At 39.2% G+C, this 23,309-nt stretch overlaps 1 protein-coding gene across 1 annotated transcript in view; it reads right to left on the bottom strand.

Annotated features, from left to right (window-relative positions):
* Positions 1-2,070: 2,070 nt before the first annotated feature.
* LOC107551317 (retinoic acid receptor gamma-like) overlaps positions 2,071-23,309 on the bottom strand; it is a 36,306-nt gene continuing 15,067 nt past the window's right edge. The window contains exon 3 of the mRNA XM_016232875.1: positions 2,071-2,320. Coding sequence (XP_016088361.1) covers positions 2,139-2,320 — 182 coding nt within the window. The 3' untranslated portion in view covers positions 2,071-2,138. The remainder of the gene's footprint in view (positions 2,321-23,309) is intronic.

Genomic DNA, 23,309 nt, shown 5'->3' with positions numbered 1-23,309 from the left:
GTTTGACTGAATGATTTTGTTTGTATCAACCAATAAGGTGTCTGGAATACCAATGTTGTCCACTGTATGTATCAGACCCGCATACATACTGTCCTCCGGTGGTCACTGTGCTCTTCCTGTCGAACTCTTCCTAGCTCCGCCCATGTCCACCTGCAGGAGTCCCCATTCCTCATCCTCGCTGTCCCCTGCTCGGTCCCGTCCCTCCTCCACACACTCATCATCCTCGTCTTCTTCATCCTCCAGAGCAGATTCCTCATCCCTCTCACGTTTGATGGCCTGGATGGTGGGAGGCGGCAGGGGGGCAGAAGCACCAGTGTCTTTAGAGTCAGAGTTCTCCTCAAAGACCTCAGGGTTCTCCAGCATCTCTCTGATCAGAGGAGGCATGGGGCCTGGGATCTCCATCTTTAGAGTGATGGCTCGCTCTGCTCCTAAACAAACACACAAAGATGATCGTCTTCATGTTTTGTGTTTTTTAGGTCCACATTTTACATTTTTGTGACCCTAGACCAGAAAAGCAGTCATAAGGGTCAATTTCTCGAAATTTAGAATTATTTATCATCTGAAAGCTGAATAAATAAGCTCTCTATTGATGTATGGTTTGTTAGGATTTGGCTGAGATACAACTATTTGAAAATCTGGAATCTGGGTGTGCAAAAAAAATCTAAATATTGAGAAAATCACCTTTAAAGTTGTCCAAATTAAGTTCCTAGAAATGCATATTACTAATCAAAAATGTAGTTTTGATATATTTACAGTAGGACGTTTACAAAATATCTTCATGGAACATGATCTTTACATGATACCCTATTGATTTTTGGCATAAAAGAAAAATCGATAATTTTGACCCATACAATGTTTTTTAGGCTATTGCTACAAATATACCCCAGCGAGTAAAGACTGCTTTTGTGCTCCAGGGACACATTTATCATCAGTGTGTAGCAGAGGTACTCTCAGGTCTTAAGATCTGTACCCTACCCAAACTTCTTGGACTTCTTGGACCCGACATGCATAAATTAATAAACGAAATAATGGAAAGTTGGCAGATTTTAAAATAACTTGGGTCTTTTTGGGTCCATTCGGCAAAAGCACATGCATTTAAAATAACCCGAGATCCAAGGCTACTAATGTCAGTCCTAACTCGTGTCTGAGGCATTCATCAAAGTTTTGCACCCAAACCTGCTTGAGTCTCTGGTCGGACCTCAGATTTTCAGATTTAAGTGGATTCGTGAAGACTTTTAGTGTGTAGTAGAGTTTGCATCGAGTAGAAGTCAGCAGCTATCAACTAGGCGAGTGAGCTTTAAACATCGTAATGTAAAGTTCCAAGACTGATAGATAGATAGATAGACTTAAATTCTCTTTATGGCTTATGAAGTGTTACAGAAAAGTACAGAAAAAATTTGTAGTTTCTCATTTAATATAAGGCTATCAATTGATTGATCACAGTAGCCTTATATTAAATGAGAAACTACACATTATATTTGATGGTTCAGTGCATGTGTAATGTGATTACATTGGTGTGGATTATTTGCATGATCCTGGCCCACACAGTCCTGCTCATGTTTATTTAGCTGCTCTGACATGCACTGTCATCTCAAGGCTGATCAGAAGAAATGGACAGCCCCTGAGTTAAATATATGAGTGTCACAGCAAAGGGTCTGAATACTTAGGACCATGTGATATTTCAGTTTTTCTTTTTTAATAAATCTGCAAAAATGTCAACAATTCTGTGTTTTTCTGTCAATATGGGGTGCTGTGTGTACATTAATGAGGAAAAAAAATAACTTAAATGATTTTAGCAAATGGCTGCAATTTAACAAAGAGTGAAAAATTTAAGGGGGTCTGAATACTTTCCGTACCCACTGTATATACTAAATTAAATGGTGACTAATCAAATATTTTTAGTTTGATCTTAGGCATTAAGTAACATTTAGGCTTTGTCCAAATAAAATATGTGGTATGGTATGGTCTTATTATAAAAAAATAATACATATTTATTCGTTTGTTTATGCCTGTCTGTCTGTCTTTGGGGAACATATTTTGTTTGATCAATTTTAAATCAAATTGTAAGGTTTTTAAGGTTTGGACCAAACCATAATTATAATTTGAGAAATACTAATTAGTGTGGATGAACTAGTTGGTCAAAAGTATATAAACTGTATAGGCTTGCGTACCTTGCAGCCCTCACAAGAGCTGACTCCGTAATGGTAGCCCGAAGATTTGTCCTGGCACACAAAGCAGGGTTTATAGGTACGAGGAGGAGGGGGTGGAGAAGGGGAACTGGGAACCATCTCCTCTGAGCTTGTGCTCTGGGTCTCCACCGCTGCAGAAATCAAGAAGAAAAAGAGCAGATAATTAGTGGTGATTACAAAGGTAAGAATCTGGTTGTTTTTTCGAACGCTCTATCCACACAGGCAAAGTTCTGCACTGGAAAACATCACCACTCTTCAAAAATATAAAAATCTATTCATACTGTCAATATGTTAAAAATCTATTTTCACAACAAAGCCACTTTCACTCCCTTTTCCCGGAGTAATTGTTTAGAGTAAGCCTGGGCAAAGTTGTGAGATTATTTAACAGCACTGCACCATCAAAAAACATGACTGAATCGGAATGTGTTTCCATTTTAAATAATATTAGCACATTTAGAATGAAAGAGACAAAAACTGGATGGTTGATGACTGAAGTTGTCAAATGCATTAAGAGGCATCTGCCCAGGGGTCTGAGCTCGAAGATAAATATTAAGTGAGCGCACTGAGAGGCAGAGGTGTTGAAAGAGAAGAGAGATGGGAAAACTGAGCTCCGGAGCAGATGGATGAATTGATAATATACTTTGACTGACACCTCAGCATGTGTTCGACTTGCTGTCACTCACCCAAATGGTAGTCACAGTCAGATTCATAAACATCCCGGACACCAGCCATAGAGACGCAGACATATAATCTAACACGGTTTGCCCAATTTAAACACCACCGTGTGAATCCAGTGTAATATATTTTGCGTAAGTCCACATTGTCACTTGGTTCAACCTTCACCTCGAGACACCCTTTCCCCCCTCATGCTCTTGTTTCCTGGACCCTAAATTCCTTAGGCCTGGATGACTGGCTTTTTACTAGAGGTCCAGTCTCAAGATTGCCCGTAAAGCCCGTCTGTGGTCTGACCGAGGCCCGAGGCCTGCCTGACCGGCACTTTATTGGCAGTGAGTCACCTTGGCCAGCCATTCACACCAGCAGCAGCTGTCCCCTCACCCTCCACTTGTAAAAAATGAGAGAAAAACAGCTAAAACTGGGTCTTCAGAACTCCAGATTTTACGGCCCACAGAGGCCTTCGCCCCCTCCTCCTACTGAATGGAGCGGATCCCCCAAATGTGCCTCTCATTCTTTCTTTCTTCTCCTCCCTCTGTCCTCCACTCTCCCTCTACAGGCACAGTTTAACAAGAGCAAAATGAGAGAAGGTATAGATGAGAAATCTCATAAAGAAACAGGGGGAGCTGGGGTTGGGGGAGGCTGGGAGAGACAAATGTGTGAGAGAGGGAGAATTTCACTTTGACCTTGGCTTTGACAGCAGCTTTGGCTTCTCGAGACATGAACGTGAACCGAGAGTCACATAAATACTGCCAATGATCTAATCGCAACCTCAGCGAGATAAAATAGGCAATACTGATGATGTGACATTTGGCAAACTATGAAAGGACATTTTGTTTCCAAACACCACAGAAATCTGTGGTAGAGACGTTCCAAAGTCACAACCCAATTTTTTTTTTGCCAACAGCAGATATTCGAACTTCAAAATATATGTAACTTAGTCCGGGTAGATGTTGTATATAATTTGACTGGAATGAAAGCAAAGCTGTGAGTATAGTATATTCAACCCAATTCATGAGACAAAAGCAAAACATATTTCTGTGTCAATTGTTTATAAATCTAGTTTTGCTAAATTATGCATTCAGTTAATATATCTTCATAAATATACAAACACTGGTTAAAAACTAACTAAATAAAAAAAAACTAAATAAATCTTAAAGCAGCAAATCAGCATATTAGAATGATTTCTCAAGGATCATGTGACAATTAAGACTGGCGTAATGATGCTGAAAATACAGATTTTCATCACAGGAATAAATTACATTTTAAAATATATTCAAATAGAAATTTCAAAATTTAAATAATGTTTAACAATATTACTGTTTTTACTGTGTTTTTGATTAATGAATAAATGTAGCCCTGTCCCCCCAAAAAATATATATATATATATATATATATATATATATATATATATATATATATATATATACACATATATATATAATAGTTCCTTGTTCACAAACAGACAGAATAAAACAGAACACAGGGTCAAAAGACACATTTTTGTTGAGCTCATTTTAACTTTACACAGCATAAACTTAAAAAAAAAAACAATAATCAGGGCACACAGGGCTGAAAAAGACATCTGTCTGGCGCATATGTATATAGATTCACAAAAAAAAAAGAAAAAAAAAAGCATAGTCCCTGTAACATTATGTAGGTTAGGGTCAAGCACTGGTATTGTCTTTTTCTTTGGATTTTGTGCAGTTCTGTCGTGCATATCAACACGTCTAGGTCTCTGGAATGCTGATAGGCATAGTTCTTACACGTAATGCTCTGTGAAACACAAGGCCGAGGGTGATGGGCGAGTGAGTGGGTGAGAACGCAACCTGATCACTGTGTTTATGTAGTAGCTTAGACTGAATTGGCTTTATGTGTTTATGTGGCAGCAATGCACGAGTGACACAGAGCGGTTCTGAAAACATCCAGCTCCCTCAGTGCTAGAGGAGTGGAAACCTGGCGCCACCAGAGAAATGACTGACAGACATAAAGGGGAAGAAAGGTGCAATGCTATTCTGTTCCCTTTTTCTTTCTTTGTTATATTTAACATGCTAGTTTTGACTTGTGGAGGATATGGTCAAATTTTAAATAAAGCAGGTGGAGCATTCAGAAGAAACAGTTGAATGAAATAAATTATTTTCTATATTGTCAAGTGACAGCATTAACAGATTTCAGACCAAACAAAAAATGCATAATTCCACTCTAACTTCTGCTCAGTCATTGTTTTATGAATGGGATTTAATTATATTTGTCACATTCAGACTTCCATTAAAGCACTGATTTACACAGAAAGAAAATGATTTAATTGCATGTTCTCAGTCCATATTTCTGCAGATTACGTATGTTTGCACCGTTTAGACAATGAACACAGTGAAAGGTGATGCAGGTTTTATCAGTAAAGGAGCTGAGGACTTGACCAGCCAGGTTCTCTCTGCTGGCTCAGATTGTGCTGGGACTCGCTGACGGAAACACTGATTTAATCCCCGTCTTTCAGCAACCTCAGCTAAACCAACAGGTGACCACAGTCTCTCTGACATCATCAGAAAGAAGCAAGTTCTCACTTTATAGCGAAGCATCTTGCAAAGCAACATGTTGCCTGCTCAAGACTAGCATGTGCCTGATGGTATATTGTAATTTAATGAATTAGACATAGATTCAGACATGACTATGTTTTAGTATATTTGTAGAAGTTTTCAACCACTGATCTGTAACATTTTACATAAGCAGAAAGGTTTACATTTTCAATACATAAAATGTAAAAAACTGTACATGGTTTACCTTGTTACTGCATGTAATCAGTACAATAGTATGTACATGCAGAATAGACCTGTAAAATAAAGTGAAACCCATGTCATAATGAATGTACTTGTCACTCGGGGAGGGAGGAAGGAACAAAGGAGCGAGGAGACGAGGAGTAATACAAATCAAAAGGGTTTAATGAGGGTAACGCTCAGAACACAGGGAACACTGGAGACATTAAGCAGACAGAATGACATTTAACAGCAGATGGGAAACACAGGGTTTAAATGCACAGATACCAATGGGACACACCTGTAAGCAAATGAACTAATTAAATGCAGCTGGAAACGCATTCACACAACGAGGACAGGAACAGGAAAGACCAAATCAGGAAAGCAGGAATATACACGTGAGAGATCGCCCCCTCCCGGACGGCACATCCCGCGCCGTAACAGTACCATCGGCGAGGGGGGGCGGGCGGAGACAAGGAGAGCCTCCAGGGCGGATCAGGAAGCCATGGTGGAGCAGGGGACTCAGGGAACCATGGCAGAGCAGACAGTTCAGGGAGCCATGGCTCTGGAGGAGCGGGCACTTGAGGGCGCTCTGCAGGGGATTCAGGGACTGGAGCACTCCTTGGGCTAAGCACGAGGACAGGAGCCCTCACTGGGCCAATCTCGGGGGCAGGAGTCCTCACTGGGCCAAACTCGGGATCAGGAGCCCTCACTGGGGCAAACTCGGGAACAGGAGCCCACCGTGGGCTATACTCGGGAACCGGAGCCCTCTTTTGGGCTATACTCAGGAACCGGAGCCCTCCGTGGGCTTAACCAGGGATCCGGAGCCCTCCCTGGGCTTAACCGGGGTTCCGGAGCCCTCCCTGGGCTTAACCGGGGATCAGGAGCCCTCCCGGGGCTTAACTGGGGATCAGGAGCCCTCCCGGGGCTTAACTGGGGATCTAGGAAGCGCTTACGAGGTGCTGGCACTGGAGGGAGCTCTGGAGGAGCAGGCAAAGCAAGGTGCTTTCGAGGAGTGGGCATTGGAGCAAACTCAGGGGCTGGAGCCGACACTGGAGTGAGCTCTGCGGCTGGAGTCGACACAGGAACAAGCTCTGGGGCTGGAGTGAGCGCTGGGCGGGAGTGAGCCACGACCGACGGGCTTGACTTTGGAGTGGCCAGCGGGCTTGCCACAGAAACGGCCGGCGGGCTTGCCACAGGAACTTCGGAACTAGATTTCGGAACGGCCGGCGGGCTGGAGAAAGCCACGGCCGGCAGGCTTGACTGAGGAACGACCGGTGGAGGGGTCGGAGGCTCTCCAGACACTGGATGACTGCCTTCTTCCAGTCGAGGTTGGTGGTGTCTGGGAGCTCCGCGGGGCGATGGTAAGTAATCCCGATCCGGAACAGCATCACGAGGGTTTCCCCCTCGAGGGAGCTGGTGAGGGCGAGCAGCACGAACGCCCTCACGTAGCTGACAGGGTCGGGGCTCACCTGAGCCACGGCGATGAACATCGCTCGTTCCTCCATAATCTCGGTGGAAAAACAAACTGAAAACAAAGACACTTTGAAAACCTGGAAAATAAACGCGGGGAGAAGACGCTCACTATTCTGTATGGGTCTGCTGTTCTGTCACGGTCACTTGGAGGAAGGAACGATGGAGCGAGGAGACGAGGAGTCATACAGATCAAAAGGGTTTAATGAGGGTAATGCTCAGAACACAGGGAACACTGGAGACATTAAGCAGACAGAATGACATTTAACGGCAGACGGGAAACACTGGGAAACACAGGGTTTAAATGCACAGACACCAATGGGACACACCTGGGAGCAAATGAACTAATTAATTAAACACAGCTGGAAACGCATTCACACAACGAGGACAGGAACAGGAAAGACCAAATAAGGAAAACAGGAACATACACGTGACAGTACTAGAATAAAGAAAAGAAAAAAGAATGTTGTTAAAGCATACAGGAAAATTAAATTCATGAATCAGTTATTGAATGAAAACAAACATATGGAAATGGATCAAACACTGAGATCACTGTCAAAATCACTCATACATTTATTATATATGTCCACTATATTTAATCTACACACAAACACAATAGTTTGCAGACGGAGAGTAGAGATGAAATGCTTCTTTTATTTCTTCTGCGTGGTTGTGTGTGTGTGTGGATGGACTGAACTGTGTGATTGAGGCAACTCAAAAGTTACACTATTGCTTTCAAGGGATTCATGAAGCTTTTAATGCTCTTTTAACTACAAATTTGGGCAAATGCAGATTAGTCATTAGTAGTCATCAAACAGATTTTAAGTGAACACAAAACTTTTTATACAGAAGCAAAGAAGAAACTTTAAAGATCACCCAAGAGCTCTATAATAGTCAGTTGTGTGGAGCTGTTTGAATAGTTTCTTTATTTTTCTTGTCAGGAAAAAATGCCTTTAAAAGACAACAGTATTTGTCAACTCCTTTTAGTCAAATGCTGACGCAATCAGTTTTACAGGCTTTCTGCATGTTGTTAGAGTTTGTAACATCTCACCAACATTCAACTTGAAGTGTTACTGAGAAATTTAACAAGTTGTGTCAATTCAGGTTTGCCTCCAGGACCTTATGTTAGGGTTTAGATGTTTGCTATATGCTGTAAATGCCAACGTTTCTGAACATTTGGCCTGATGGATCGAGGCATTAAAACCTGATTTGATTAACTTGTTGTACTTTTACATAACTGCTCATATTAAACAATGCTCTGGTAAACTAACCAGTGGTGTGCTCTGATCTCTCGTGGTGTGTACAGACCTCCACTGGACCTCTATAAGGGCACTAAGACATTAATGCATATGCGGACTCTTCAAATGAAAGAAATACTTAAATGTATATATGCTTACACATATCTATATAAGTCCAGAAGTCAAACAAGAAACTTTTCTCACCACAGGTTGAGAGATGTAGTTCATGAGACCATGGTTGGGGATGATAATTAATATGGCAGTATATTAATTTTCAGTTTAACAAATAAAACCGTGATAATTGATGAGATAGCATTTTATTTTGTGATGTAAAGTTATGTTTGAACAGCTTAAAAGTCATCTCTTCCATGAGCACTTTACTATTTCTTATGTCCCTCCCTGTTCAAGCTAGACAACGTTTGAAACTGTATTACTAGCACTGCTCATGTTTATTGCCTCCTTATGATGAATTGTTGTATTCCTCATAAGTGGCTCTGGATAAAAGTGTCTGCAAATGACTGCTGTATAGCACAGTTAAAAGAAGCTCCACTCAGTGTTTAAAATATTCATTACTAGTTTTAATAATATTTTGTATGCATTATTAGTAGCAGTAATAGTAGTCTTATATTAGTAGTAGTAGTAGAAGTGTAATTAATTAATATTCATACTGTGTGTGTACTTAACATGGTTTTTGGGAAAGGGTTAGTCTGGGTTAGTCTGTTGGAGTTATGCATGCATACATACATGCATTGTTCAAATCACATGTCCTCTGTAGGATGCTGGAGTCTTTCCCAGCATGTCTGAGTGCAGACAGGGAAACGGCTATCACGGGCCTAACACACACACAGACATACACACATTTACATCCACGATCACACCTACAGACAATTTAATGTCTCCAATTTACCTATCCAGCACGTCTTTGTATTGTGGGGGAAATCGGAGCACCTAGTACTCACACACATACACATACGCATACAGACTTTTCCCTGCCCTGGCATGTCACCATTTTGAAAATAATGCCCTCAAATATTTCAGCTTTGAAAACACATAATGCTCGTGCCTGTGAACTAAACCGATTCTTGTTTTTCACATTCACAAGAGACACAAGCTCATTTAATCCTATAACAAGCTGTGCTCGAGCCAAACCAGCACCTGTGTGAAACTACATACTAAACATACACTACGCCTGACCCGTTCTGCTGTCTACCTATGACCAGACTGTGAACATGAATAAAGCTGGATATTAATACTGTAGAATGAAATTGAGGTAAAAATGAGAAAGAGGGTCGGTGGCGATAGCTTTGTGGGCAGTGCACAGACATACAGCGCCGCAGCGCTATGGCTGTCCCGAGTTCGACTCCACATCTGAAAGAGACGCATTCGTGCGTTTTCTGTACGTACATTGATTTTATGAATCACACATACGCATATTTGAGAGATGATCATAAGATCAATTTTAGGATGGTTTCTGTGCAGCATTTTATAAATGAGGCCCCTGGACTTGCTGGAACAGTGCCGTGATTATTTTATTTAGGATTACCATATAAAGTCAGTCCATCTCGAGTGGCCCAATATTACTTTGTGTCATAGCGAACAACAAATTTTGGATTATATGGATATTTGATTGTGCAATACCAATACATGGAGGTAATTAAAACCAGGTTATGCATGCAGTAAAATCAGATATTACATTTTGGTCTGTTTGACAAAATGTAACGATTGAATAAGGATAGACTAAATCAGTGAAAGTCAACCATGGTTTTTGTTTACCGAAAAGTATCCGTTTATCAAACATCAAAGAACAACTAAGCATAAACCTTAACTAGCATCTCCCCCAGATCCTTTGCAAACATGGACCAACACATGTCCTGATGGGCTGAAGGAAGACTGCAAAAACAGGAGCTGTCTTTCTTAGAAGCAAGTTGTTAAAGTTGGATTGCCCCTTTTATTCAACAGCATGCATACAAAGCTTTCTTCTTTATAGTACCTCATAAACTGACCCTTTTATTTAGCCTTTTCAGGGTGAAGCTGAGTCAACATTTGGCCACCTCCTCCCCAGCCTCAGTGAACATCGTAACACCCCACTCAACCGACAGGCTAAAAAGCGTATTCCTGATCAACAACTCAGTGTCAGTCATCCCGTTCCTGACAAGAACTTAACCAAAGAACCCATCACATCCCGACAATAATTTAACCAACGAATTATTCCATCCTAATAAGAACCCAATGTGGAGAGCGGAAAAGATGAACTTCATCCTGCCAAAACATCATGAGTTGTTAAAAATATACTGCATTGTGGTCAAAGAGATGAAGAATCTCTGTTTCCATTTTAGTTCAACAGTGTTACCAAACTATAATTTGTTAAAGTGAATCACTTTGCATTCAGTAACAAGACTGAGAACAACTTGACCTTGAGGTTTCTTGCTGATGTGAAGGTCTACAAAATGTCTCGCCATAACCAACAATCAAACAAGAAAACTAAACTTGCATCAATTGAAGCACACAGACCACAGATCTAAGAGTTACTAACCACTTAAAATTGGAGACAGCACTGCCCACAACAGCTCCCAAGGCTAATGAGCTAGCTAAAGCTAACAAGTTCAAGTTTAGCTGGCGAGGTACGACTTTGAGACCTCAGCTGTTGCATCTTGAGGGTGGTTCAAAAGGGGTGAGAAAAGAGATCAGGCCATTGTCAATGGATTCATTGTGGGGTGCAATGTTCTTTCAACCAGCCCAGTCTGGCTATAAAATGGCATTACAGCATAGGGGCAAATTCCAGCAGGGGCATGTGAAATCTACTCAGTCGCACATAGAATAAGGCACAGACACATTTGCATGGGCTTTGTCCTATGATTAATTTTCCTAAATATAGATCTTGTTTTCGGTATTTCCATTACTAGTTTTCTGAGTTTGCAATGAGTCTCTAAACAGTGCAATGAGTCAGCTCAATTACTGTATGTAACAGAATCCAAATGATTGGACAAAGAACAAACTAAAGTGGAGACAATGAGGAGGGTAGTTCATATTTTTTTCATGTACCAAAGAGTAATTCGGGATAAACCAGCAGACTGAAGAATTCTGTTAACAAGTGGGAAGATCTTCTGGGGTTTTTTTTTTGGTGAATTGGTGGCACTTGAATTCTCTTAAATAATGGAGTCACTGTGCTATTCCAGTTCATTTATTTAATATCATATGTTTAGCGAATGTGCTAAATAACTTGGATCTTAATTTAAATTTCATAATAAATACGCAAAGCATTTCCATATGGAACAAACTTGCCAGTGGATTTTCCTGTGGCCATAAAGAAGCAAAGCATGAGAAGAAACCCCCTAATCATCAGTTCTCTTCTGCTCTCTGTCTGTCCCCATGGGCTCCCTAATCCTTTAATTGAGCTCATTGTATTCATAATTGAATAATTAAAGACATCCATTAAGGTCAAAATGGAGTGACACAAGAGACTCCAAGCACAAACACTCACACACATGAGAGAGATTAAAGAGTTTTCTGTACATTATTGAAAACTAGAGTGTGTGCATTATTTCCTTTTTATTTATTACCTACATTTACAAAAAAGTTTTGGATTTTATTAAATATTCCTGACAATAAGCGAATAGCTTATGTTTAATAGTATAACCACATATTTCAGTGTCCAGTGAAGGTTATACTTTGCTTGAACACATTGGCACTGTATTTATATATTCATTTTTAATTGTTTCCACCAAATTTATGCATGAAACATGTAGTTACAGTACATCTATATGCTTTCGATGTTGTACACTACACCCTTAATTGTCACTTTTGCAGATTTTTTTTTTTTATAAATATGTAATTGTTGTCATTATCATTTCTAATTGTAAGCATCTATTACAATGAAACAATTCATACCTATGTTAGTTAAACAAACAAAACAAAACAAAAGTTGACAGAAGAACAGTTTACAACATGTGCACAGCTGTAAAATTGTGTAGTGGTAGGCTTATAAAATATGCAGAAGTACATTATTCATCAGCACAAGTCAGTTTGTTCTGTGATCTAGGCAAAACTTCTGGCAGCCAGCCATTAGGAAGTTAACAAGAGTACCATTTAAGTCAGTTAGCACATGACAAGATGCTGAGCACATACTACAGTCACTCAGACTCCTAGAATACTTTAATAAATGCTAAAAAGAGTTAAAAGGACACACAGTATCAAGAACACAGTTGGAGTGAGTATAGTGGAGGTACAGAGACATCACACTTACACTGCAGGCTAGTGTTGTTGCTCCATGAGAAAGGTTCTAGGCCAGTGAAGAAGGAGCTTGCTTTCCTGAGCATGCATGAACTCTGAGTGGATACGTCAAAGAGGGGTCTTGCCCCTAGCCCGAGAGCCTCCACACAGTCAAACATGATGTCCAGCCTTCGCCAAGAACTCAAACTCTGTCCCAGATGTTCTGTCCTGTGTCTCAAGCTGTCTGTCAACTGCAGTTACGGTTTAAGCAACACAGTAGACGATGACCAACAACAACAATGTAGAGTCTGGAGTTTCCCAGTCAATCTGGAACTCCTGCCAAAGCTATCAATGTCAAGAGAAAGTCTCAAGGACTTGAGACTTCTGTTTCAGGTGTAACTGTCACTGTAGCCAGCAGCTTCTCTGTTCGTAACTTGCACTTTTCTGTAGCAGTTCTTCGTTGAGTCAAGCGCCTCCTGTGCAGCTCTACGCTGACCATCACCCCGTGCCTGTTTTTCTCCGGCGTCTGTTGAGTTCTTCAGCTTTGTCAAACTCAGCCTGACTGTCAAGACTCTTAAGTGTCAGCTAACATACTGTGACTCGACAACCTGCGCTATTTCACTCGCCGCAGCTAGCTCAGCCCACAACAGAGGGAGAGGGGCAGGAATTACAGAGCGAGGGAGGGAATGAGGCGGGTGCTTTTGTGGTTGGCTGAAAGACAAAACTTTCCCTTCCATTTCCTGCTAGAGCAATCCTGTCAGCCTGCATCATATTTTATACCTTTGCAAATAAAAACAAACAACATGACCTCCTCTCACTCCCTCTATCTATCAATCTTCTGCTGCTCTTCCTATGAAACATATTGCCTTCCTTTTCATCACGGAGCCCCCTTTTGTACTGAGGTGTTGCTAAACATGGTTGTGCACTCTTCTGAAATGAAGAATGTCTTTTAAATTCCAATTCTATTCCTGAGTTTGAATTTAGATAAACTGAATGCAGAATTGCAATTCTAATTGGAGTATACAATAAGTAAAATAAGTGTCATTTAAAAAGTATAATTACAATGAACTGAAATTCAACCATTGTTTATATACTTTAAATCTTGACTTGATAAAACTTTGTTTTAGACCTTTTAGACATCGAGAACGATAGATAAGCAACTTTAAATTACTTAAATACCAAATTCTCCAGTTCTGAATTTGACCCAAACAAATGTAAATCATATACGTAGATCTATATTTGTTATATATTTGTGACATTAAATACATTCTGAAATTCATGATGATCGGTTGATTCAGCTTTTCAATTTATAATGAAACATTTTGAATTAAAGAAAATGCAAAATTGAAGTGTTTTCACTAGTGGTCTTGGACCTTTGGACTTAAATGAGTCAAGCTTCAGTCTGGATCCAACCCTTACGAAGATCTGAGATAACCGAACACCTGAGACGAGATGATGCCGACCCCCCAGAAGACCTCAGATGATGCTAACCCTGGAACAACATGTAAAACTACCGAATTTTGCATAATCGCAACGTTTAATCGCAATCACAAAGTTTAATCGCAACATATAATCATTGCAGTTAATAGTGTTCGCCGTCTGTTTGATTATGTGTAATTTGTAATTAACTGCATGATTCTTACTGTACATTTCTGCCATAGTCACCACTAATAACCTACTAGTAAAAATGTAATGTAGAAACTTAAAAGTCAGTGCAAAGTCAATATTAAATGTGTCACACCACAGAAAAAATGTGTTATTAATCAACCAGCCAAATTTGAATGCTAAAAAAAACTGCCAAGTGAATAAACTAAACTGTCAAAATCTTTAAAAAATAAGTATTTTCTGCGCTCAGATGCTGGGGGCATGTCCGCTGGTGGCGCTGAAACCACGCCCAATCGAGGAAAAGCTGCTGTCTCTCTCTCAGCTGTCTTCTTCTGCAGCTTATTTAAATGAGGATTTTTTTGTTGTAAATTATTGCAACCAGGTATTATGCATTTACGTGACGAAGGCATAGCTAGCTAGCAACCTCTAGGCTGTAGTAAGGAATGGCAGTAACATGCGATTGAGCGGGCAAACCGCTGCGCTGTAGTTATTAGGTGTGCTCGACTTGAAGCAGGGCTCTGCAGAACGATTAGTGTAAGACACGAGAGCGATTCGAAAGCATGAGGAGCCGCCTGCTCTCTATAGCTCTGTACTTTGATGTCACACACCGATCGATCTGCGCAGTGCTGCTTCAAGTCGAACACACGTCTTGTAGTGTTAGGGGAGGGGTCATGCTCGGTGGCTCCATTGCGCCATCGAGCCACCGTTTTAGCTCCGCCCAAAAAAATCCTGAACACAGAATTGGTGAAAAACTGTTTAACGGTTTAACTCCACAATGCAGTACTACATACTTCAGAGTCTTTGTAACGTGTTTCTGCAATACATTTCTAACATTTCTAATGTGTTTAGAAACAATTCTCAGAATTCTCTTTACACGGACTTTAATATTTTCTGATTGGTAAGCACTATACAAATAAACTTGAATTGAATTGAAAATTATCTTAAAACATTTAAAACCTTTTTCAAAACTTTGAAACAAAGCTTTGTCAAGTCAAGATTCAAAGTCAACATTAACATCAATATTTGTTTTAAAGAATTGGTTACACTTTATTTCGATAGTCCACTTTAGACATTCTACTAACTATAAGTAACTTTGTGACTACATGTCAACTACATGTCAACTAATTCTCATTCATTTGCAACTACATGTCTACTAACTCTCAGAGTAGACTGTTAGGGTAGGTTTAGGGTTAGTAGAATAAGTTGACAAAGAAAGTGTTAGAAGATATTAAGCAGACAGTCTACTAATACTCTACTAACTGCTAGTTGACATGTAGTTGCAAAGTTACTTACTGTTAATAGAATGTCTAAAGTGGACTATCGAAATGAAGTGTTACCAAACAATTAAAAAAAAATTCTCACTTCCTGTCCTTTCACAATAAACGTATATTAATAAAAGTGGCAATAAAATGTCAAAAATGAACCAGAAAAGGTAACGTTTCAATCCAGTAGAGAAGAAGTGTGTTTTGGTCTGGCTGCAAAGGTTTACGGATGCACAGTGTGACTATTTGAAGCCTACTGCCACCTTTAGGCAACTCACAGCCTGGCAAAACCCCTTCAACATTTCTCTTTCTGCAATGTTCTCACTGGCAGTCCTATCATCGGCCCCAGCTCTCACCTCTCCTTGACAGTTTTACTTTTCAGTTCTTATTTTTCTGTTCCCAACTTACATCATCTTTATTTTTCTCTCAGTTTTGTCATTTCATCAAGTGCACCACAACTTAATGCTGTCCAGATCTGTGGTAACTCTTCCAAACAGTCGCTACTGAAATCTGCCGAAATCTACATCAACTGTCCCTGTTGACTCTGTATTGCATTTCTGTATTCTTTTGCAATGTTTTCCAAACTTGTCTTGACCCAGCCAAAGTCTGCATCCAATGTTCTTACTTCGACATGTGTTTCATGGTTGTGTGCATTATTTAGAATGCAGTGCTGAAGACTACAGACATATTTGTCTCCACATATTTACAGAGACTGCATCTGCATCAGTGAGGATACTTTGATTAAATGATGACAGACATGTTTTATGTTTTTGCTCCAGATGTTGCAATTTGACATTTTCCTGAGCAAAAAAAAAGCATGTAATATACGACTTTTAAATGAAGCAATTTTATGAAAAGCCTTTATTCTGCAACATGCATGTGTTTGACACTTGTCTCTGTTTGTTCTTCAGCAAATCACACCGGTGCATCTGCATGGCTGACTCATGAGTCTCATCATAATCACATTTCCTCCAGAAGAGTGTGAGAGAAACAGTGTGGCATTAAATTAACACAAACCCACAGCCTATATGATCCACCTTCCCTCCCTCTCTCTCTGCTTTTCCCTTTTCCTCCCCTCATTCGAGAGGGCTGAACCCTGAAAGCCAGCCCCAGTGGGGTGCTAACTTCCCCCAAAACTTCTGCCCACCCTCTCTCTCGTTCACTCTCTCTATCTGGCGCCTGGTTCTCTATTCCTGCCTCACTCTGCTCAGTCTGCTTTTCATTGTGTTACATGTTTTTTTCACCACAATATTCTATTGTATTTTTATATTTGTTTTATTGTTTTACCCAGCACTTCTCTATATAAGAAAATATGTTTGTGACATGTTTTGCAGGGTTGCTAATCACCAGTATGCCGTAAAACACTCCATTCTATCTAAGAGGAGGAATGAAACATTTTACTGAAACTAGTGAATGTAGTTTATATTTTTTTTAAAAAGTCACTTTACAACAAGGTCCCATTTAACCCATTTAGTTAACTAACATTAACTAGCAATGAGCAACAGTATAAACTGATCTTTGGTTACACTTTTTTTAAAGGTTTCATTGTTACAGTGTAATTACACATTTAAGTAATGAGCGATATTAATAAACAACATGTAATACTTTAGCGTTATGGTTTAAGGTTAGTTACATGTAATTATGCATAATTTACTGTCATTGCTATACATGTAACGTGTAACAAGGACACTGTAAAATGAAGTGTTACCAGTCTTTGTTAATGTTAGTTACAAAAAATACAACTGTTCATTGTTAGTTCATGGTTAGTCAGCTCAGGTTCATTGAATAACTGATATAACTTTTGATTGTAATAACATATTAGTAAAGGTTGAACTTAACAGTAACTAAGACTAATAATTGTTTTATACATATCTTTCATTGTTAGTTCATGTAACTAATGTAGTTAACTAATGTTAACAAATGGAAATACTTTTTCTTTTTCTTACAGCACTTTGAACAACAACAAAAATATGTGTTTCATAGATTGCTAATTAGTGTAATTGTATATTTGGGAAATGCAGCATAAAAGCACTACATTCTGACTAAGAGAAGTAAAAGACATTTGATCAAGCTTTCACAAAATGCATTTTCACTAAACTGGAATCCAAATTTTAGCAATCGCAGTTTACAAAGTTGCCTTTCTTTCGCCTGCCTTCCCATTTTGTAGACATCTGTTAATCTCCACATACGTTACCCCCTTTTTCACCCCATACCTTTGCTCTCTCTGCCTCAACATTTTCACCTGTCTTTCAACACGTCCCCCTCCCTCTCTTGCTCTTTCTCATTCTCTTGTTCTCCCTCTCTCTCTCGCACACACACACGCACACACTCCACAGTGACACACAGCAGTGCACAATCTCAGCCAGTTCTGTTCTCTCCACACCTTGAGGCAATTACACCCCCCTTCAAACACACACGCACACACAGACGCAAGCCAAGGCCCAAGGACTGCAGAAAGGAAGGGGGAATGCAGACAGGAAAAGGCGCCCCATTCTGTCTCGTTCTCTCTGTCTCTTTCCCAGACCCTTCTGCTTTTCATCTATCTGCCAATCATTCCTGTCCATCTGTGCCTCTGCTCTTTTTGTATTTTTATTTTTTGTATTGTCTCTGTCTTTCTCCATTGGTGTTGGTGACTCATCCACAGGCTTTTGCAGAATCAAACGCAAGTTTTTTACTGCCGAGCACTGGCGTCATGGGATGCCCAGACAAACTGAACAAAACCTACTCTGTTCAAACGGTTCACTCTTCTTCCAGCGAGGAACATAAACCTGGCCCTCATACTTTGTGGTTGGAGCTACACAGCATTTGGGTTTGGATTTCTGACTGCATGTGTGCTGGATTTGCTTGAAATGGAATGTTTGGTTCCTTGGGGGTCTGTAGTGTGTGTGTGTGTCTGTGTGTGTGTGTGTGTGTGTGTGTGTGGTGTGTGTTGGTCATGAATTGTAATCTGACCCTCTAGGGGGAATACAGGCTTTCATTCATTACAGGGCACAAATGTACACACATACAAACATTTGCAAAAGTCCAATTAACTTCATTTGCATTGGTAATAAATCTGCAAAAGTTCACTTAAAGAAGTTCATCCAAAGATGAAAATTCAGAAAGCTATATATGCCAAGTTCTGTCATGAAACTGTAGATGGCTGATGGCTCGTTAATGCAAATTGATGGTATTCACAGCATTAAATACTTGGCACAAGCTGATTGGTTGCATACACAGCCAAATTGCCAATGAGCTTCCTGCTTTACCTTTAAATGGCTGGTTAGCATTCACTAGAGCAGTTTGCAGCACGCTTTCAGAGTTCCACTAAAGCTAATGATTTGATCATACAATGCAAACATTATTGTTCTTAATATGCAATAAAAATATATTAAACTATCAAAAAAAGAAAAGCGAGCATTTACATTTTTAGGCAGAATTAGTTGGGCATACTATACCACAGTTACAAGATGTTCAGTGATTTGCTTTAACAGAATATCTTTTGTTAGCATATTAATAGGTTAAAGGTAAATATATTTTCATTGCAGTGATGTTGATGAATGATTAAAAAAAAAAAAAAAGAATCAGGTGGTTGCTGGGGGTTTCTTCATCTATCAGCCTACAACGTGATTCCTGTTTGTTAATGAAGCACATAGTGCATGTTTCTACCTAGGTAAGTTTGAGCTATTGGCTCAGACAGACATAGTTATTTAGGTCATAAGTTAATAAACGGGTACAGCACCCAGGTTCACATTGCTAAGCCACTAGTTAATTACTCTGGGTTCCACTAGACCAGAAACACATTTAAGTCAAGTCACTAGTTTAAGCTGGTCAACCGATCAGGTACAGAGAGCAGTAGTCCACTAGCGTTAAACCATTTGGCAAACTGGCCCAGGCTCACATAGATAGCAAACACTCTTAGAGCAGCAGCAGTACATATGTCTTGGCAATAGATCTGCTTGTTTTGGGCGGCATTATCATTTCATCTCTCTCCTGCCTTATGGGGATGATTTCAAGCATATTATTGTATACGTAGCAGCAGTATGTTTTCATGCCCAAAGCAGCATATACATTTGGGCTGTTTTGTTTCTCGTTCCAGCTGTGTTGGGGGTTATTTTGTATGCCTTGTGTGTAGCAGCAGTATGTCTTAAATACTCACAGCACCTAATCTGTGTATGTTTTGGCAGTATAGCAAGCTCCTGTACTTGCTTTGCAGCAGCAGCAGCGTAGCAGATCTAATCCACCAAGACCACATACATTTACATTGTCATATCCATTGCCGTGCTAAAATCTTCAGAGAGTTGTCATGGTAGAAATATATAGGATATAACTTCAAGAAATGTACCCCTTAAAGAACTGTAGCCTATATATCCAGAGTGAGGAAAAGGGCTCAGAAAATCACTCTGGTAGTTCATATGATCAGGAAAATAGCAGCATAAACGTTCTGCTAAACATCTCCTTTTGTGTTCCACAGAAGAAAGTCAGTCATAAAGAATGTCTAGAAAGGATGTTCAGATTTTTAAGGGATGTTGGAATTTTCATTTTTGAACTATTCCTGTAAATGAACAAATAGAAAGATTCAAGCACAGCTTGACAAATGCTACTGGCATAAAAGTGCACGACTCGCTCCTGTTTTAATGTCAGTAAGGCATGCCAGCTAACTTGTGATGGGACAGTTTCCCTGCAGCATGTAGCCGGCTGATCTCTATCACCACACACTCTTTCTGTCTGTCTGTCTGTCTGTCTTTTTTTTACAGTTTTAAAAAAATAACCTCTATAACTTTACAATCTTCATTTCAGATTACTTTACTAGAATCCTCCATCACGCAAACAATTAATCAAAAAAAAAAATCTAATTTCACTCTCTCTCTCTCTCTCTCTCTCTGTCTCTCTCTATCACACACGCACACACACACACACACACCACTGGTGGTTTAAAGAATTGGGCCAAACCCCAGAAATTCCAATCCAATTCTATATAAATAAATAAAGAGGCACAATGTGGAGTTTGTACTTTCACAGCCTCAGTCCTGCAGTAACCTCTGCATTTGGCCATCCTCTGCCTCGCTCTTAAAAGAAGAAAAATGTGCCATTTCTTTCAAATGCTACCTCTTTTTCCATCACACATTCTGCATTTCTGAAACCAGAAGCTCCACTAGATTCACAACCTCATGTGCAGATGAGTGAGTTTGTGGGTTGGTGTGTGTTAAAGGATTGCTTTTTTTGTATGACAGATGCAATCCATTTTATGTATGTTGAGCACACACTACCATTTGAATGAGAATGTGAGATTGCACACTCCAGTGTCATTGATAAGTATTCCATATTTCCTATATTCAATAATACTGCTAGAGAGAAAGAGAGAGAGAGACTTTCCAGTCACACTTAATTAACTAAGTGAACTACAGCAATGATATCATTAAACTAATATACCATATTTGTCCTTTGGGGGCAGTAGAGCTACAGAGGAGTGACTGGTATTTTACAGTGTTTTTTTTTTTTTTGCCTCTTTTTTCAAAACTTTTCACACAAATCCAAGAATTGCACACACAAAATGCAAAATGCCTCACATCTCTTGCAAAATGAAGCACTGCATTCAAAATATCACAAACACATCTCAAAAGCAAACACTTGCAAGCACCTTTGCCATAATATTAATTCATGTTAGATTTGTGTGTGTTACATAGAGAACTGTGTGTTGTGTGTTGCAAAAAGTGTTTTATGAAATTGAAAACTGAGCCAGAGGCCGAGAATTAGTGTATGGTTTTGCAGATTTCATCTAAGACAGATAACATCTCAGGATGTTAAATCTGAAGCTAATAAAAAAGTAAAGTGGTCTTTTATTTACAGTTAATAGAGTTGCTGTCAGTACTGAGGCTGAATAATGTTTCAGCGCTGAAGTCATGAGCTGGCAGACACACAGTTGAGTATTTAAGGTGTCCTTAAGCAAAAACACTTAACTTCAGCAGTTTTTATGCCACCACTGCAGAAAGAACAGCAAACATATTTAACGTATCAAAAATGAAGTATTCTCAACCACTGACCTTAACACTTCCACCATAAGCTGTATTTATATGCAGATTAATATATGCAAAATAAAGTTACTGCATACTAATCACATTTACAAAGCTCTTTACTTAAAAGCTTGTTTATTTTACCATAATTCAGTATTTATATCATTCATTCTTTATTTTTGCTGTCTATTATACTACGAGAGCACACTGCCTGGAATTGTATTTCCCACAGAGCACTCCATTTCCAAAAGTATATGTATATATATATATATAATATCCAAATTATTTTGATGACTTAAAAAAAAATGCAAAATAGACACAATATTTTTTTAATAGTTAATAAATATTCCAACATGAATAATAATCACAACAAGAACAATACGTGATGTTTTAGATAAATGTTTAATCATTTAATAACAAATATATTATCTTTGCTTGGAGATGTTTGTTTTGCCTCTGTAAGCGCTCTCTTCAATTCATACAAAGTAACAACTGAATCAAAAGTATATATTGATGTGATGGTCCTCTTTGTTTCCCCATATCTGTGGGTTCTTCCTTAAGTTTACCTCCCTATATTTCTAATTGGTAATTGGTCTTGTTCTTTAAAGGGATTAAGCAGTAAGCGTGTCTTTATAGAAATATTATAATACCTGTATATTATCTACAAAAAGCAAATATAATTGTATCTTAATTTTAAATGGACAGCAATATACAACCCCAAATCAGGAAAAAATTAAATGTTTGGACGTTGTGTAAGATGCAATGAAATCAAGAATCTGTGATTTGTTAATGCGCTTTAACTTTTATTTAATTGACAAAAGTACAAAGAAAAGATTTCCAAAGTTTTCACTGACCAACTTAAATATATTTTGCAAATATAAACAAATTTTGATTATGATGGCACACTCCAAAGAAAGTCAGGACAGAGGCCAAGTAAAAGTGAAAGGGTTATAGAATAGCCAAATTAAACGGTTTTGAAACAGTCTATAAGCAGGGTAAATTGGTAATAGGTGAGGGTATCAGGTTTGGCTCATCAGAAAGCTATTCATCAATTCTATGCAGTGATGCTGCAGGTTCTCTGGGCCAGAGCTCATCTCAGATAGTCAGAGACAGTGGAAATGTGTGCTGTGGTCACATGAGTCCACTGGGAAAAACGGATGTCGAGTTCTCAGTCCCAAAGACCAAAGGGACCATCCAGACTTTCACCAGAGACAGATGCACAAGAAAATATCTGTCATTGTATGGGGGTTTATCAGAGAAAACGGCATGGGTGTCCGGCATGTGTGAGGGTACCATTGACATGGAGGCATTATATTGGCATTGTACATACTGCCATCAAGATGACATCTTTCATGGGAAGTCCATGGTTATTAGAACAAGACAACGCCATGTCTCAATCTACATGTGCTACAACAGCGTGGTTTCGTAGACACAGAGTGAATGTGCTAGATCAGTCCAGATCTGTCTCCTATTGAACATGCATGGCTCATCGTGAAAAGGACAATCAGGCAATGATGACCACAGACTGACGAGCAGCTGAAGTCTTGTATTGGGCAAAAAATTTTACTTGCAAAACTTTAACAATTAGTATCCTCAATTCATAAACAATTAAACATTGTAATTAAAAGGAAAGCTGATGTGACACAGTGTTAAATGTGCCTCTGTCCCAATTTGCTTATATTTACAGATTGCAGTTTATTTGGTCAGTAAAAACATTGAAAATATTTTCTTTGCACTTTTGTCAATCAAATAAAGATTAAAAAGAATTACGATTGTATTATAAGATCTTGATTATATTGCATTTTACAAAATGTTATTGCGTTTTAAAAAACTTTTCCTGGATTTGGGGTTGTATTTAATCCTGTCTAGATGGTTTATGTCTTAATGAGGTCTATAAAAGTAAAAAATGTAATGATAA

The sequence above is a fragment of the Sinocyclocheilus grahami genome, unplaced genomic scaffold (assembly GCF_001515645.1).
Source record: "Sinocyclocheilus grahami isolate Dianchi unplaced genomic scaffold, SAMN03320097.WGS_v1.1 scaffold420.1, whole genome shotgun sequence".
In the NCBI taxonomy this organism is placed as follows: Eukaryota; Metazoa; Chordata; class Actinopteri; order Cypriniformes; family Cyprinidae; genus Sinocyclocheilus; species Sinocyclocheilus grahami.
Note: the sequence above shows the minus strand (reverse complement) of the source record. Positions and strands in the feature narration are given on the sequence as shown.